The 18565-nt window shown below is 39.9% G+C and overlaps 1 protein-coding gene across 3 annotated transcripts in view; it reads left to right on the forward strand.

The window, feature by feature from the left end:
* Positions 1-13632: 13632 nt before the first annotated feature.
* The window catches only part of COL5A2 (collagen type V alpha 2 chain), a 185459-nt gene continuing 180526 nt past the window's right edge, over positions 13633-18565 (forward strand). For 2 of the 3 annotated variants that reach the window (XM_032220699.1, XM_032220707.1), the window contains exon 1: positions 13634-13992. In XM_032220699.1, the coding sequence (XP_032076590.1) occupies positions 13890-13992 (103 nt within the window). In that variant the 5' untranslated portion in view covers positions 13634-13889. Of the gene's footprint in view, positions 13993-18565 lie in introns of all 3 variants that reach the window. The other variant, XM_032220718.1, reaches the window with a different exon arrangement.

Raw genomic sequence — 18565 nt, forward strand, 5'->3', positions numbered from 1 at the left:
ATTACTGTGAGTGCCAAAAATAAAACAGAGATTAAAAAGACAATTAATTTTTGCTGAATGTTAATCATCTTGGTGATTGTGAAAGATTTGTGAAAATATTTATTCAACGCTAGTAAAGAGGAATAAGAAAACACTAGCTGCAATGTATATCCGTTTTGTCATTCTTGCATATAATTTAATTTAAGAATTCTGTCAAGTCTGTCATGAAGTGCACACTTAGAAGTATTGGATTAATTGGTTTCACATTTTGTGTAAAGATTTTTGGGGGTGGGGGAGCATAGTTCAGCTACTACCTCAACAATCTGAATGGGAAAAAAAAGGGAAAGGGGCAATGGAAAAAGCAAAACTGGGAATGAAGAAAAGTCCCCCTTCTGTTTCTTTGTATTTTACCTTCTTTTGAAACTTAATACAATTTGTGGAAAAATATTCTGAATTGGAACCCACGTGCAATGTCTTTGTAACTTAGAGAGCCATGGTGGCACAGTGGTTAGAATGCAATATTGCAGGGTAATTCTATTGATGGCCAGCAGTTCAATTCTCGTCGGCTCAAGATTGACTGGGTCAACGTCTTCCATCCTTCTAAGTCTGGTAAAATGAGGACCCAGATTGTTGGGGGCAATATGCTGACACTGTAAAATGCTCAGAGAGGGCTGTTAGGAAGTGGTATGTAAGTCTAAGAGTTAACTAATTTTCATTCCCTTTCTGCTGCTTGACCACAGATTTTAGTTGGAAGCCTCAGGTGAAGACCCTGCTCTGAGGCCTAATTCATGAGTTTTTCCTCTTTGAGTTTCTTGAGTATCTTCCTCATATGAGGGTTGCTACTCAGTTGTAAAGCAGGATTAAGTATCTGCCTTGGGAAACTGAGTTTACTGTCATGGAAGGGCATTAAAATCATTGGCATTTTTTGTACCAGACACCAAAATAATTTTACTGCCCTTCTGTATTGTCCACTTTGGCATGTGGGAATAAGTACTTGCACATCACTTTGAATAGCGACATTTACCAATATACTGATGCTGCTCAACCACAGTGCCTTTTGTGAAATATGTGCTTTTCAGTGATGTGTGGTGAGGTTTATGGCTGGTGAGGCACTGACACAGGGGTTTCAATTTTTTTTAGACTTGTGGACTTCAACTCCCAGAATTCCACAGCCAGGCATGCTCAGTTCCGATTTAAAGCGACAGCATTTGTTTTTCTCCTTTGCGAAAAAGTTTTCCATCATTCTTTTTCTTCTCCCTCTCCCTCCTTCCTCCCTCTCTCCCTCCATCCCCCCTCTCTCAAACAGACACACGCACACAGAGAAGTTGGATCCCTATCTCACTCACTCAATCTCAAACAAACACAAACACAGAAGTTGGATTGGATATATTTTCCAATGACTTGAAAGCAGCCCCTCTGCCATTCCCCGCCCCCATTCCCCTGCTGCCGTCCGATCCGAGCCTTTGATTGCAGTTGGAGCCATATTGCCTTTTCAAACTTGTAATCAGTGAAGCTGGGCTTATATACTTTTATCCAGGTGTGTATGTGTGTGTGTGTGTAAAGGCAACGTAGCTCTGCATGCAATGACATACCTTTTCCAGCTGTTTCCGAGAGGATTTCAACTCTGCTCTTGCCTACCATCATGAAAAGAAAAAAAATGTAAAAGGAAAAAGGCAAGAGCCGAGATCAGGCTGAGCTAGTTGCTGCCAGAGTCACCGTGTGGATGACTCTGCTTAACTGTCTAAAAAAGCCTCTAAAAAAACACCCTCTACAGGAGGCAGGAGAACGACGTACCTCATTACGTCAGGAATTTTTTGGCTTTTAACCCTTGCTTAGCTCTGCTCGAGTGATCATCAGACTAGATGAGGCACCTCGTTCTCCCGCCTCCTCCTGTAGTTTTTTAGAGGCTTTTTTAAACAGTTAAGCACTAAGCAGAGTCATCCACTGTGACTCTGGCAGCAGCTAGCTCAGCCTTTTTTCTTTTTCCTTTTTTTTCTTTTCATGATGATGGTGGTGATGCTCTGCCTCCCCTAACTGCACGTCCCTGGTGCTTTTGATTTCTCAATATCCTATGAAGGGCTTCATGCTATGACCTGACATATCCAAGTTATTACTTCCTGACTAAGCGGTAATTATTTGCTTTCAGCAAAAGGGCCCTGCTTTATATATATAGAACAGTACATGATCAAGAGTTTAAGCTTATAAAGAAATAACATGCTTTTCTTGCTAATTGAGTGAACACAATATCATGTAAGTAACACAGATGCTCTTTTGTGATTATTATCTTGCTGAGGAAAATACCGATGTATACTACTTCACAGAGTCAAGGTTCAACAATTTGTTTTAAAAGGGGGCTGAATTATTTCTTGTATCAAAATAAGAATTTGTTGTTTCTTTTGCTTTCCATCTTTTTGCTTTCCTTTTCCTTTTACCTTGAAATACTTATAAAACAATAAATGGGGAATGTTAGAAATACGAAAAGTCAAAGCAGTTTTCCAAAGGAGTATTAAAATATGTACTATATAGGTAGTAAGCTTCATTTAAATACTAGATTTAATTAAAAAAGCCTCAAATGTGGGGACAGAATAAATACTGAAAAGAATTTATTTTGTAGTAAGTGTTTCATCAAAACAAAACATCTGAAGAAATGGGAATAACAATTTACACTTGACATGATTGCAAATATGGTTCTTTAGGAAAGAAAAGAATCATTTGCAAGTTAGACTTTCATTCTGAGATTGCACTTCTGCAATAGAACTGCAATCTCAGAATGTGCCAATCCTTTCATTTCTCAGTTCCAAATTATATATTTTCAGGATGTTAATATTTTCCACACTGGTTGGCAATTCTAATATGTTCTGAGGAAAGCTGGAGGTATATGGAGGGAAAGTACTTCCTCACAATTCTTCAGAAGAATCTCAGCAATTACCCAATGCTGAGCAGCTAGGTAAAATTAGGTGCCTTTTCTAGAAATACAGTATTTACATTAAAAGTCAAAGAAAATATTTAAAAAAGCAAAGACTTGTTCCAGAGAATATCCGTCAAGTGACCATTTGAGGTTTTGGCCCATGAATTCCCTACCCCTAACTCCTGACAATATTACCTGTGGAGAACCTTCAATGAAGGCTCCTTAGTCATGATTGAAGCACTTCTGTAGATCAATTCCTCAAAGGTGAGGAACATCTGGAGAGACGTTTAGAGAGGCTGCTTCAAGCAGAGTGCCAGCTCTACAGAGCCTTCAGGCAGCCTTCAGGCAACTAGAGATGTTTCACTACTAATTCCTCCTCTTATTTTCCCCACAAAAAAAATCTTATGAACTGGGTTTGGCTGAAAGAGTGATTGGCCCAAAATTACCCAACTGGCTTTCATGCCTAAGGCATGAACTCACAGTTTCTGGTAAATTAAAATTAAATTAACTAAGCACTTTGCACCTCATTACATAAACACTTTTACTTCAATTCAGAATAGTTGATGAACACATTTTCTTCTCTGAATAAAGTGCTACATCTAGGTAACATTCTCAAAAGTCAAACCCTATTTTTCATTATGCAAAACCAATCATTGGATAAAGTGTCAGCTTTGAAATTCCCAATTATAGATTGAAAAGTTCAGAGACTGGTTTCCACTTGTAAATTGACAGAATACATACACGGTTAACAATTCTATATAAGTATTATTTAACAGAAAGAATCCCATATGTTGTAGGTTGTGACTTATTTTGAAGGGTTATTTTAGTGCAATAGTAGGATTTCCAAATAACTGCAGTAGCTCCCATTTATATGGGAGATTGGTCCCTGTCTACCATATCAAGTGCTAATAGTTTATGAAGGACATGAAAACATGTTTAGTCACATCTTTGATAACTTTAAAAATGAGATTATTCCATGTAAAAATCTGACAATTAGGCCTCTTAATACAATTTGCTTCACATATGCTATATTTCACAAATCTGTAGTTTATTCAAATGCTTGGGTTCTTGAAGTTCTTAGCTGCTTCTTTTCCTGCAGAGATTTCATTACCAGGCTCGGTAACATCATGGGGGAATGGGGTAGAGATGAGTTTCTGATTTGCTATTATTTTGCTTGCTGATGAGTAGGTTCAGAAAGATGTTGCTGTTCTTCTCATCTTCTCTTGTGAAACTGATTCCATGCAAGGTGTTGGTGGTTTTATGTTGGTTCTCAGCTGATCTTTTGAAGACTATGTCTTTCACATAATGGATCCATATTATGGCTTGTATCTGTAGGATTACTATTGTTTGCAGATGTTGTATCACTAGGTCTATCATGAATACTGAGGTGGATGATGTAGAAAGTTGGCACCCATCCCTCTCCTAGAAAAATGAAATATTTTGAGAAATATTAAGAAGGCAGAATATTATATTTCCCCTAAAAGAGAAATAAAAATCTTAAAGGGAGATGGAAACTCAAAGCCACAGTTCCCTGCCCCCAAGCAGATACTAAGCTGAGGCCAGGTTTTAGAAATGCAGATTTGGTAATCCATTCAAGACAGGATATTTTGAATGAAGGTACAATGATAGGATTAGTCCTTACTGAAGATCCAAACCAGGACAAGCCATTAAGACACAATAGGCATTGCCCACAAGAACACCAGCCTCTTCATTACATCATCACCCTTCAAGTTTCAACCAATTTAACTCAGACAACCTCAGCTGTGACCCCTGCACAGCTCCATGGGAGTCTGACAGCAACCAATAGAATACATGTTCTTGCCACAGGAACAGGAAGCTCAAGTTCAAAGTCCAGAGACGGAATAAATGACCTCACTCTCCACTCCATGTGGTCAGTTATCCACAGAATCTGCCCACTTGGAAATGAACCAGATGGATATTTCTTCCAACAGGCAATCTCATGGGTAATCCCCTTATCTGTTTGCATATTTGTTCATTCTATTGGAAATAGGTGGTGAGATAGAAGTCCATAAATTGGGACATTATGATTTTTGTGTCATCTACTAGACTTTGTTTTTTGTGTAGTAGTGCTTCATTTGATTCTTTGGCCAGTGTTGGATATATGAACTTTAAGATTCCCACATGATCTTATTCAAGAGTGGTTGGCTATATTATTGCCTAAGGGAATAAGTGGGACCTCTCTTTTGCATAAATACCGCTAGAAAAAAAACCAAATCATAGTTCAAAGTACAACAATATATTGTAATATTTCATCTGTTAAAGTGTAAACAGTTTGAAATACCATATAAGTTTGTTGACAAATCTTGGTCTAAAATCTGGTTTGGCAATGGCTGCAACAATGGATGCAGCTTCTTCAACTGGAATCCTCAACTCATTTATACAAGTATAAATTCCACAGTAGGCTGTATCAGTTTTTAGTCCAGAGAATAATTCATCTCAGAGTACATTTCATAACTTTTTCTTAGGCATTTTCCACTGATTTTTGTACACTCAGGGCAATAAATAACATGGAAAACTTCATTGAAGCCCACTCCCTTCATTTTGTACTGGAAAGAAGCATTGGCAAGCCAATGCCACACTCTGAACTGAATGGTTGTCTGTCTAGGAACAATGCATGGATTTACTTCTCAATCCCAATTAATTTTTGTTGGAATTGAACTTGATCTGTGCCAAGCCTTTTTTTTTTTTTTTAATTCTGGGAAGTTTTGGAATTCATTTTTTTTTTTAAAAAAATCCTCCTATGCATTGAAGCTGAAAGTGTGGGTGTAAATAATTCAGCTATTTAAAGCTTTCTTTCTTTGACTGCCTTATTATAATACGTTTTCCATCCATTGACAATAGACTATTACTCAACTGCCCGCTTATTTAAAAGAAAAAAAGGCTCACTTATGATTTTAAAATAATTAATTAAGTTTACACATTCATGCAAATGAGAGCCAGTTTAACATAGCGATTAAAGGCTTCAGGCTAGAAATTGGGAGTCTGTGCATTTTCTTCTGAAGACAGCTGGATGTCAGTCACTTTCCCTCAACCCTATGAAGAAGTTAGCAAGCCACTTCCAAAACGCTTGCTAAGAAAACTGCGGGGGCAGAACCAGGAGTAAAAACAAACTTAACTCAAAGGCACATATAGCATCTAAATAAGCAAAAAGGCCCAATAAGTTTGTAAACAAAATCAAAGTTTGTTAAAAAACATTATATTTGTTTGCTTTCTTAAAACATAAAAGACTAGCTGAATGTTCACCACTCAAGTCCAAAAATGTGCTTAAGCAAATATATATTTTAATACTATTAAGTTACCTCCTAAGAAACCTACCCACATATTGAGATTAATATATTAACATTTCTAAAATCTGAATCTTCCCCGGTGTTTTTCATCTTAGCTTACTTACCAGGGTTTTAACTCAATTTATATATTGTGTGAAGCCAAAATGGGGTGTGTTTGGCTTGGGTTACTGTAATATGGACCCAAATAATTGTTTGTCAACCATGGTTTAAGGATTAATCTGTCCCATGCACTCATGGTTTATTCAGTAAGCCATCTTTAATGAAGCATTGGGCAGCATAAGAATCTAGTCAGTACTTACTACTTTTGCCATCTCAGGATAGTAGAAATCTGAAGTCAGATTCTTGTGTTTTGGTAATGGATTTACTCAAGATGCAATAGATAGATTGGGATTTAAAAGTCTGCAAAAAAGAACCAAAAGTAGGTATTTTATTGGTACACAATAACAGTTTTGATCTGACCAAGCTCCACTTAGTTCAGTTTTCATTACTTCATTCACTCTTTAATTCCCAACTGACTCTGAGTACATTGCAGGTAAAAACAACTCCCATTTCAAGGAGAGAAACAAAGAGAGAAATTGTTAATAGCAGTTACTAGCAATAGGACAAACAGTGGCAGCAACAATAAAAAAGGGCTAGAAAAAAAATCCCAGACTTGTTATTAAACTATTGAAGCAGAAGAAGATCTCATACAAATACATTTGTGGCTTGCTGAATATGCATATTTTAAGTGTATTTATTTTAGAAAAGATAAAAATGGGATTTTTAGTTTTTGTGGTTATTAAAAATCTTAGATCACATTTGAAAGCACTATTGCATTAATCTATGTAATGCTACCTGATATACCTTGTTTTTTAATTTACTACTGATTTGTAAAATATAAGGTTTTTAAAAAAACTTTTCCACGTACTATATTATTTCTGCATTGTAACAGTGCCTTATAACAGTGTGCCAAGATAAACATTTCTTGGATTGGGGAACCATGCTGTGAGCATTCCAAAGTTCTGGAATCCACATAAATATTTAACATGATAAACATTCTGATTGCGGTGATCTACAATAACCTTCAAATTTCAAACAATTTTTCATTTACTATTATTATGAGTGTGTGTATGTGTGTGTGTGTGTGAGAGAGAGAGACTATCTTGCAAGTTGTAAGTGAAATAGTTACATTGCATGAAAGGAGTGTTTTCTAAGATGGGTAGATAGGTAAATAGATGCAGATTTGGGGTAGAGAGAGGAAGATTTTCTTGTGAGACACGTTGAGCTCCAGGTTATACTTGACCCAGACTTAAAGCTTAGGCAATGGAAGGAGAATAGAACCAGAAGTGGGCTTCAAAAATTTCAGCGATGGGTTCTCTGCCCGGTTGCTGGGTGGGCGTGGCCATGTTGACCTCCTGCCACATGGGAGGGGGGGTTGCCTTCCCCAGGCTCCGGAGGCTTTCCTTGAGCCCCTGGGAGGGCAAACACTGCCTACACCGGGCTCTGAAGGCCTTTGGAGAGGCCTGTTTTTCCCCTTCCTGAGCCTCCTTGTGTGTCTTGCACTTACCTCACATCCAAAACCAGCTGGGTGGAGACTTCTGGGAGGGGAGGGGCATGGTGGGAGGGGCATGGTGGCCAGCCAGGGATGGAATTTGGAGGTTCTCCAAACTGGCCATAATGTTATCTACGGGTTCTCCCGAACCTGGGCAAACCCGTAGCAGCCCACCTCTGAATAGCACTGAGGAAAATAAGTCAATCTGGAATGTGCAAGAAAATAAGAGCTAGTTCAGGAATACACATAAGAAAAGGGAAAGATGAGTAGAAGAGAGAAAGAATGATTGGAACCAGCAAGGTGGGGAGCCCATCCTCTGGTGGAAAGATTATTCAGGAGCAAAAGGTGAAGGAAAAAAGGCCTGAGGTTTTCTCTAAGACAACCCAGAATGATTATTAGCAGCTGAGTCAACCTTATGTGAAGAACTGGAGGAGAAACTGAGAAATGGTGTGGAATTCTAGCACTGGAGGAGAAAGATACTAGAATAGACAGAAAGTAGAAACTCCGGTTGAAGATCTGATACTTGGAGTCAACAGTGACCAACCAGATACAAGAGAGGATTAGACAGCACATTTTTTTGCAGTGTGGGAGAAGAGAGTTGGTTGGTTCCTGGATGATTCATCAAATAGGTCAGTATAAAGTTCCTATTGTACCAGTGTACGAGTGATGGGATTCAGCCAGTTTGCACCTATTCAGGAGAACCGGTTCGTAATTTTCTAAGCAGTTCAGAGAACCGGTTGTTGGAAGAAATCTTATTTTATTTTTTTCCCACTTTACAGGGCTAATCCTGTAAGGAAGGCAGGAAGGAAAAATTCTGGTGTTGTTTCTAGCCTCATCTTTATTGCCCTGCTTACTGAAACTGCCTCTCCGGTTAACCCTTATTACATTGTAACAGCTAAGGCGAAACGCCCATCGATGTGAGTTGGCCAAGGCCACATTGTCACATGACCACCAAGCTATGCCTACCCAGTTGGTCATTATGGCAGAGAACCAGTTGTTAAATTATTTGAATCCCACCACTGCAGTGTACAGTGTTTTTATAGGTCTGTATGTTGTTTCATGATGATATTAGTAAAATGTGCAAAAAAATGGAAAAATCCTTTTATTGAATGTAGGGACGTTGTTACTCATATAGTTTCCCCAGAAGAATTGGTAGTAGTAGGCACAGTGATAATAAATGATGAAGGAGGTAGAAGTGATTCTGCTTGACCAAACTTTACAGGGAAGAAGGTCTCAAACCCAAGACCGAGTCCAGCATTGCAGCTGCAGCTACAATCTTGTATGTTCCATTATACCCATTCTAATTATACAAATAGCATCAATTGTACAGGTATATCTAACTGCAATGGTGATCGTGTTCTCTTCCAATCCATATTGGAGTTTTGTAATGGATTAAAGAGGAATAAGAAGGGAGAACGTTCATCTGGCAGAACTTACCTACAATTTACAGGCATCTGATGGCTCAAGAGTGACTCAGCCTTTCATCTTTCCAAGGTTGGTAAAATGAGGACCCAGACTGTTGGGGGGCAATATGCAAGTAATACTGATATTGTAAACTGCCCAGAAAGTACTGTGACGTGCTATGGGGCAGTATATAAACCTAAATGCTATTGTTATTGCTATCTGACTGTGTTCTTCTAGTTGGTCAGAACTTTACTTGTCCTATTAAAAGACTTCACTTCTTTTATCTCCGTACAGTGCTTAGTAATTCTTTAGAATTCATGTCACTGGTATTCTTTGTTCCCTTCCTTTCTTTGCCCCTAGTAACCTTTCTATTGCCAGCACCTTTTGATGTGCAAAAAAGGCTTGAGAAGATTGTTCCTTCGTGATAGTATCACCTGGGATTTAATGGAAGCATGCAATACAGCAGATTGCAGGGAAAAGTGATTGTAATATAAAACACCAGGAAGACAATAGAACCTTTCACCTAACTAAATTGAAGAAGCCACCTAGGGGAAAGGACATTTTTGATACCGGCATTTATTTTGGGGAATTTTTTACAATTTGGGTGAGTCAAGCTCAGTCATGAGCATCAAAGATTCATCATTTCTTGGGTCATATTTTCATTCACAGTGATTTGACTGGGATACAGAATACAGGTTTACAGTTTTAGCTGGAACACCCGTTGCGTTCTAAATGTGTAAATGGTTGCGTATTAATATTTTTTTTGTGGATTGCAGTTATTTAGCAATTCTATTATTCTATTTCTTGATGCTGTAGCAGAAGTCACATTGACTGTGTTTCCTACCTGAAAAGTGGGCTACAAATTGTTGAAATGTAATAACTGAATACATCACCGAGGACTTAAATACTTGTCACATCAATTTCCATAATAAAAGACGTCTGTATGTGGCTGTTCATATAAACAGGAAAAAAGGGTGTACCCATGATTTAGTGTTCACTACTAAGAGGAAGTTGTGTAGGCAGAGCTTTGGACAAGATGACACTATGGGAACATACATATTTTATAAATGGAAATGTCTCAGACATTTGTGTTTAGTACTGTCTAATGTTGAAAGAGACACATTCAAGAAGCCAAGCCAAGTCAGGGACTCCCACCCGTTCTAACCAAAGCTGTAGCCCTATATTTAGGTACATTGAGTTAGGAGATGAATCAAATTGATTGAGAATAATTTTATTACAATGATTATTGTTGGGAATGGGAAAAAATATTTGCGGTACTGTCTCTTCATTGTTAAAATAATTTGACTGGTCAAAAAGCGTAGGCCAAGGAGTGCCATTAACTCTGCCTCAGGAGTGGGGGGAACTTGTAGGCTGGTCTCCCTGTGCCCCTTTCCGAATCTTTTGCATTGATCTGTTCTCTTATTGTTTCATCCTTGAAGTATGTGAAATACTTTCTATTTAGGCATTTAGGCCTGCATTAATGTGCAGATGGTAAAGCAATAGACAGACATGTTTCTAATAGAGTTTTCAGATGCTTAAATTAGGGCAAAATATGTATTTTTAATCTCATTCTTTTCTGTCTTAAAAAATGGGGGGGGGGGGAATCAAAGAAGACAAATTGGAATTCCAAGTTCTTGTGTTTATATTTTAATGAGAAGGAAGGAAAGGTGCAGGAGAAAGAACTGATGAGGAATCGAAGGGTATAAATATTTTAGCCATTAAACCCTCTTTCCATCCTCCCATGGAACCACCCTCCCAATTGAAATGGACCACCTACTCCAATATTTCTCAACCTTGGGAACGTTTAAGATGTATGGCAGTGGTGGGATTCAAATTTTTTTACTACTGGTTCCATGGGCATGGCTTGGTGGCCATACCATGACTTAGTGGGTGTGGCTTGGTGGGTGTGGCAGTGGAAGGATACTGTAAAATCTCCACTCCCACCACACTCCAGGGGAAGGTTACTGCAAAATCTCCATTCCCTCCTCATTCTGGGGGAAGGTTACTGCAAAAGCTCCATTCTCTCCCGATCATCTGGGACTCGGGAGGCAGAGAATAGATGGGGACATGGCCAGTCAGAGGTAGTATTTATCTCTGACTGGCCCTGCTGCTCCCAGTTTTCCAGAACTGGTCAGAACCTGCTGAATACCACCTTTGATATATGGCCTTCCATACCAGAATTTCTCAGCCAGCCTGGCTGGCTAGGGAATTCTGGAAGTTGAAGTTGAAACCCACATACCTTCAAATTTCTAACTGAGAAACACTGGCCTTGACTAAAGTGTGGGCATACAAAACCCAATACATACATACATACATACATACATACATACATACATACATACATACCACTTCATATCAGCCCAAATTATATATGCTAGTATAATACTACAAGAGGAAAAGGGGATTGCACAAGTGCAGAATTGTAATCATCTATTACTAATCCACTTAATTGTCTATTGGAAAACTGAAAGTTGTGGCATTGTTGAAGATTGCCACGTTTATAGAAGGGATTAGATTTAATGGCTGGATTCATAATAGTGGTCTGGTACATATTTAACACAGAATTATAGGCATGACCTACAAACCCCTGTGGCAGAATTCAGCATCAGGCTAAGACAAAGACAAACCAAGTTATGATTTGCTATGATCTGCAAACCCATAATGTGCAGAAAACACATTGTTGCATACTATTTCTAGGACTTATTAAAATTTGTTACAATAATTTTCATTTTTTAAAAAAATATACTCTACCCCCACGATTCACTCTTGCTAAAATCTCTTAGCAAATGCATTTCTCTTAGTAGCACAATGCGCGCAGTACAGGCTGAATTCCTTTTTCCGCTTGGCCCATCTTTAGTATGGCCTGGCATGCCTCATCCTCTCCAGCAGCTATTCACATAGACTTACATAGCCATTTCATCCTGGGCAGCTACGTTCTGTGCTGGTTAGCAGTTGGCATTAAAACAAAATATTGTAATTGATCCAACTATGACCTGTTAAATCAAAGACTGCCATCAATTTTAGAAACTCATGCTCCCTTCAGTCCTGGCACCCTTTTGGTTCCTGTTCGGGCTGAAGGAAACATGGTCCCATAGTCCCATAGAAATAGCTGGGAACGGCACAGGAAACTTCCAGCTTAAAACTGCAATATAGAATTACCCTAAGTAGTACCATCATACAGTAGACTCGGACAACAGCTTGAGCCCTAATACTCTGACAGGGATCAGCAGCACAGTATCACTTCTTCTGGCATTTGACTGGCTGTGTTTGGGAGCTGCTTTTTAAGCTTCACCTAATGCCCTGAACAAATATTATATTAAGGAAATTAGAATGGCATCTTTAAGCCACCTACTATGAAGCAGGGCATGTGATTGCCTATCATCTTTGAAAAGGTCACAAAAGAGACATTATTACTGCCATTGGACTGATATAAGGAATCAGGGGTGGGTTTCTCGCCCCGTTCCAACCGGTTCAGTTGGAACGGGGCCGGCAGCGTCCTCGTGCACGTGTGCGGCGCACGCATGCGTACTAGCGTCTATGCGATGCTCCAGCTGCTCCTGGAGGATCGTGCAGGCGCTGTATGCATCCTGCGCATGCGTGGAAGCGCAGAACTCGTCAAAACCGGGTAAGGAGCGCGGGCGGGCGGGTGGGCCCTTCGCCGTTCCCGGAAGTTACTTACTTCTGGGTTCGCCGACCAACCGGTTCGCAGGGACCGCCGCGAACCGGTTGAAACCCACCCCTGTAAGAAATCTTGATTCAATGGGCAATTTGGTGATCCAGGGCACTAAGCAGTGTGCATCCACCCACCCACCCACCATCCATCCATCCACCCACCCACCCACCCACCCGCTCATCCACTGGATCCTGGCAGAAAGGTATCAATGATAAGCAGTTGGAAAGGTCAGCATCAAATCTGTGTAACAGACCTTAGTATTCCTTAATTCACTGCTATGCAATTTCCCAGAAAGAACTGGGATCTAGCTTCTGGATTACTGTTACTGAGGTGAACAGAGAAGAACTTGAATCACCTTTCTCACCTTGAGAGGAATAGATTTCAGTCTTCATAATGTCAGCAGGAAAACCCTGCACACGAAAAGGGCACCTTAGAAATGCAGGATCAGAAGAAGGGGAAAGCTTAGGCTGTAAGCCTATAAAGAGGATGCTTCCTATCAGAAGCTAAAGTTTGTTCTCAAGAATGCTTTAGCATGTCATTGTCTCCTCATTTTCCAACAGTCTGAATCACCAAGTGATTTTTTCTGAATCAAATATGTGAGGATCCCAATCCATTCTTTCAAGGAAGAGCTTTTCTTGAACAACAACAGGAGAGGTAGTTGCTCAGAAACTGTGTTGTTAAAGAAAGAAAGAGAGGGAAAGAAAGAAAGAGGAAAAGTTTGAGGGAAGAAGAGCGTAGCTTCTCCTGATTCGATTGTTTACCATCAGTCACGCGATTCCTTGCCAGGGACTGGATGATTATTAGGCTGAAGAAGCTGAAAGGGGGCAGGAAAAGAACTGGAGGCAGCATTCTTCCTATTTAAAGCTGCATCACTTGAGGGGGGAAAAGTGTTTGCAGGCTGCGCAAGAGCCAGAGCTGTTTGAAAAAGAAAAGGCAAGCAAGAGAGGAGCTTGCAGACTTTCCGTGTGTCCTGTGGGAGTGCTAAAAGAAAAGAGCTGCCTTTATGATGTCCATATGATCTTCTTTTGTACACTTTTTGTTTTGCACTTTTCCTCCGAGGAGGATATACATGTCTAATATTTAGACATGATGGCCATCTGGACCCAAAGAAGAACGTTTGTCATTCTTATTGCTTTTCTAGGACATTTGGGGACGATACGAGCACAAGAAGAGGACGAGTTTGAAGGGGGTGAGTTTCTCTTTAGAGTGCCGAGTGTCACTTTTTGTGCTTTGAAGCTTTGAAATAAAAATGGACTTGGGAGTGCAGGATGCCCTCTGCATATTTGTGTGGGTGTGCTGTGAGGATTGATAGCAAGCTGAAAAGTCAGCTAATGGGAAATGGATTTTAAAAGCTAAAGTTTTTTTTCCCTGCCATCTGCACGGTGGACAAGGAAGAGAGAAGAACAATGGGGAAAAAATATCCACCGAGCTCTTAGGGATAAATGCAGCTGTCTGCCTTTATTTCTGTGTAAGACATTTTGAAAAAGAAGCCTTATTACTGTTTGTAATAAGTTTGCAGTTGTGATGAAACAGAAATGCAGCCCTTGGAGACAAGCCTAAACTTTCTGAACAGAGGGAGAGGGAGAGAAGTAAACACAAGGAATTGGAAGGGTGGAGTCCTTTTGCACTGCCTAAGCTACATCTGTTTTATTCAATTCTTTGTTAGCGAGAATTGCACAGAACTTCTTTCTTTTTTGGTTCCCTTTCCTCCCTGCTGCTTCTCTGACTTTCTCTCTGCATTTCTTTGCTTCTTGGAGATAACCGTTTCCCCCTCTTTTCCTAAGTGACTCGTCTTGATGAAATCCAGACTTTGTGACACACTGTTCTCTCACCCTTCTGGCTGGTCTATCAGCACCCTGCATTTTGCTCCCTGGTGCTTGAGGACAGGAAGTCTAGTCAGGAAGCATAGTATTTGTCTTCGTGGCATGGCGATGGATTCCATTTAGCCAGCATGTTGGCTTCCAGTTCATATCGGTTCAAGGTTAACGTTGGAAGGATTCCTAAATGGCTTTCTGTGACACCCACTTGGAGTCAGCTGTTCCAAATTTGTTTTGGTTAGATTAGAAACTCAAGTGGAAACTGTGAAAAGGATGAGGATTTTATTTGGCTTGTCTGCATTTGCTAAAACGCTACACTGATTTGTAAGAAATTGGAATGGTGGGTGAGGTTTGTATGCATGTGTCTGTGCGTGTGCGCCATGTGTGCATATGTGAATGTGTATGCAGATTGTTGGACTGTATTACTAAAATGGCTTGGATACTTTTGGGCAGGAGACATTGCATACCCAACCTTTTGGATGGACAATCAAATATGAACAAGGTCAAAAGTTTTTTTTCCCACCCTGCTGGAAGTCCAATAGAGATAAGGATGTTGCTGTGCTGTAGACCTCTAGAGGGTGCCCTTTATGTAATCAGAGCAGGCTCTAAGATAATGTCAGATTTGCATGAGACATGCTAGAGAGAGAGAGAGAGAGAGAGAGAGAGAGAGAGAGAGAGAGAGAGAGAGAGGGAGGGAGGGAAGGAGGGAGGGAGGGAGGGAGAGAGAGAGAGAGAGAGAGGGAGGGAGGGAGAGGGAGAGGGAGAGAGAGAGATTTGCAATGGAAAGACAAGGCCACTACCCAAATTCACAGCCCAGTCCTTTGCAGCCTTCCCTTGAAATGTGTGCCATGGAATTAATGGGATTTACAGGGCAATCCTTAGGAAGCACTAAATTCCATTGATTTAATGGGGCTTATTTCTGGGCAAGTGTGAATCAAATCAGCCAGCCCTGCCTCCCTGTTAAAAGACGCACAAACATGACAGTGGAACTTTAAGCATAAGATTTTTAACTGCCAAAGAAATTAAAAGGCATGCCCTGAACAAGCTGTTTAAGTGGGGTTAGGTTAGTACACGCCATTTGTTCTGTTTATGTACAGCCTGGGGGTACGCCAGTGATCTTGTGTTGGGCAACACATTTTCCACTCTATGTCATATGCAGGGAGATTTTCATTAAACAGCCAGGAGGCCAAAATATGAACTATTTGTTCTAAATGTTGTCTCATGCAATAATGCGATTAAGCCCTTGCATTTTTGAGGGCTGCCAGCCTTCTAAGATCAGAACCTAACTCAGCCCAGCTGTAATCTTGCTTTTTGTGGAAGGTTACCAGCTTGTTTCATGGTAAGGATTATCTGATGTCACAATCCCTTATTCAGAAACAACGTGTCTCCGTAAGTCCAAATAATACAGTACATTGTACTTCATCCGGGATTACCCCTAGACCAGAGAATGCAAAAGCTACTGAAAATCCAGCTCACAAAATCCATCAACTATTCCCACAGCTGCCTCTACAAACTGGATGGCAATCTAGAGATAGGCTGCTGTCTATGTTCCATCATCAGCCTACTCAAAGAAAAGAGGAATTCCTTATCAGTGGTGGATTAAGACTCACTGGTGCTCTAAGCACTGACAAACCTTGGCGCCTCCCTCCTTTGTACATACTGTATAAATCTTCATTGGTTTTTTTCTTTCTTTTTCAACTTTGTGGTGCCCTCTTGAGCCTGGTACCTTAAGCACGTGCTTAGTCTACTTAATGGTTAATACACCACTGTCCCTTATTCTCCCAGGATTTGAGGTCCTCATTTCCAGCTGGGTGGACATTACCACCCTTTAGTTATTGCTTAGGCTTATGACTCACTATTTGCATAAATTTAGTGAACTTGTGAACCTCCATAAATTATTGAACTAGAAGTATCACTAGTCCAGCCAACATGGTTAGTATTGAGAGATGCTGGTTTAGCAACATCTTAAAGACCACTGGTTTTAACCCCTAGCCTAAATACTCGGTTCAAAATTCTTTCAATCATCAGTAGTGTGGGAATGGTTGGCCAGTAGTGCTTTTTCTTGATTGTAATGTTCAAAGTATGGCTGGGGGGCCTTTCCCCCTTTTTATTTTTCCACATAGAAGTAATTGAATCTCACATAACCATCCTCTCCTTCCTCCTGTTTTACCTATAGTTTACAGTGCTTCAGATTATTCTTTCGTCCTAGTTTTGAAAGTTTTCAAAACTTCCTTTTCAAAAGCTGAATCCAAAGCTACGGGAGTTACCCTCAGTGGAAAATATTTGAATTATTTTATGAACTGTTAAAGCAAATATTGACCAATTTTCTGGACAGATATGGAATGTTATACTTCATTGATGTTATGAACAAAACTTTAACTTTGCATTCATTCAAAATCTGATGGATTTGGTAAGAGAAATGAAATTAGGATTTATTTATTAATTTTATATGCCAGTTTTCTGCATATCAAGGGACCTCTGATATAGTAAAACAAGGCAGCCATCAAAATTAAGGGGAATGAGAAGATTAACTAGGCATCCCTAAATTCTTTGCAGATGCAGAACGAATGGTCTCTTATAAACAGAGATGGGTTATGTTGTAGCTCCAAGTACCATGTGAGGCTAAGGAGTATCTTAGGATGTGATTTGGCTATCCAATTATTCTGTACATAATTTCCTACATTGGGTTGAATCATACTTTACTTTAACCATGATTTATTAACTCAGCCAAAATGACTGCATTTGCAGCAAAGGCTAGTCAACAAACTATGGCACATAAGCCAGAATAGTTGTGGTTACAGAACATTTTAAGAGTGATTAATGAATCCAGTCAATAGATAAACTGACCATGACATTTACAGTATATAAAAAAAGAAAAGTCAGCTAATTGTATTCCCCAGAGTGTACATCATACTGCTTTTTTTTTTCTTGTGTGGAAAAAGAACAAACATAAAATTGTATTGTGCTTTATTTTCCTCAAGGAAAACTGGGACTTTAAGTATATGTTCACAATGGCAGCTTTTCAAGGGGTAAACCTAAATCCTTGTTGGTACCAGTGTTTTTAATAGGACATTCAGCTAGATTCTTAGCCTAGGGGAATAGAGGAACTAAGCACATTGTTGATACTTCTTGCAGAAGATTCTTGCGGGATCAATCCAGGTTCCTCTAGCCCAAGGGTGTCAAACTCGTGTCGTCACGGCGTCATCACTTGATGTATCATGACTTTCACCCCTTCGCTAAACTGGGCATGGGCGTGGCTAGTGCATGACTCATCTGGCCCAAGGGCCATGATTTTGACACCTCTACTCTAGCCAATTTGAAATACAATCTAAAGATGCACAATCTGGAGATGTCTTCATTTTAAGATTTTTTGTATCTTTCTTTAGTTTGGTGTAGTGGTTAAGGTATCAGGCTATAAATCAGGACAATAATTCCAGACCTGCCGTAGACAAGAAAGCCAGCTGGCCGACCTTGGGCCAGTCTCTTTATCTCAGCCCTAGGAAGGAGGCAATAACGAACCATTTCTGACAAACCTTGCCAAAAAACTGCAAGGACTTGTCCAGGCAGTTCTTAAGAATCAGACACAACTACATGGAATTAGCCATGGCAGAGTCACTCCTGCATCCTTCCAATGTGATGAATCCCTTGCGTCTGACTATATTGCCTGGTACAGTTAATAGTGTAAAATCTAAAACCTTTGAAGGATATCAGGTTGCCCTTCCCTGCTTGAGCCTATGAATGGATGCTTGTCATTATTTGATCAACAAAGAAAATCAAATTAGATGTCAGTAATATGAGTTTGCTGCAAATTCTTGTCTGTATATTTACTCCAAAACAAGACCCACCTTGATCAATGGGCTAACCTTCTACTTGAACCATTATTACTAACTCATATACATTATTACCTACTAAGTGAAGAAGCAATTATTTATACAACTCCACTAG

Source organism: Thamnophis elegans, chromosome 1 (genome assembly GCF_009769535.1).
Source record: "Thamnophis elegans isolate rThaEle1 chromosome 1, rThaEle1.pri, whole genome shotgun sequence".
In the NCBI taxonomy this organism is placed as follows: Eukaryota; Metazoa; Chordata; class Lepidosauria; order Squamata; family Colubridae; genus Thamnophis; species Thamnophis elegans.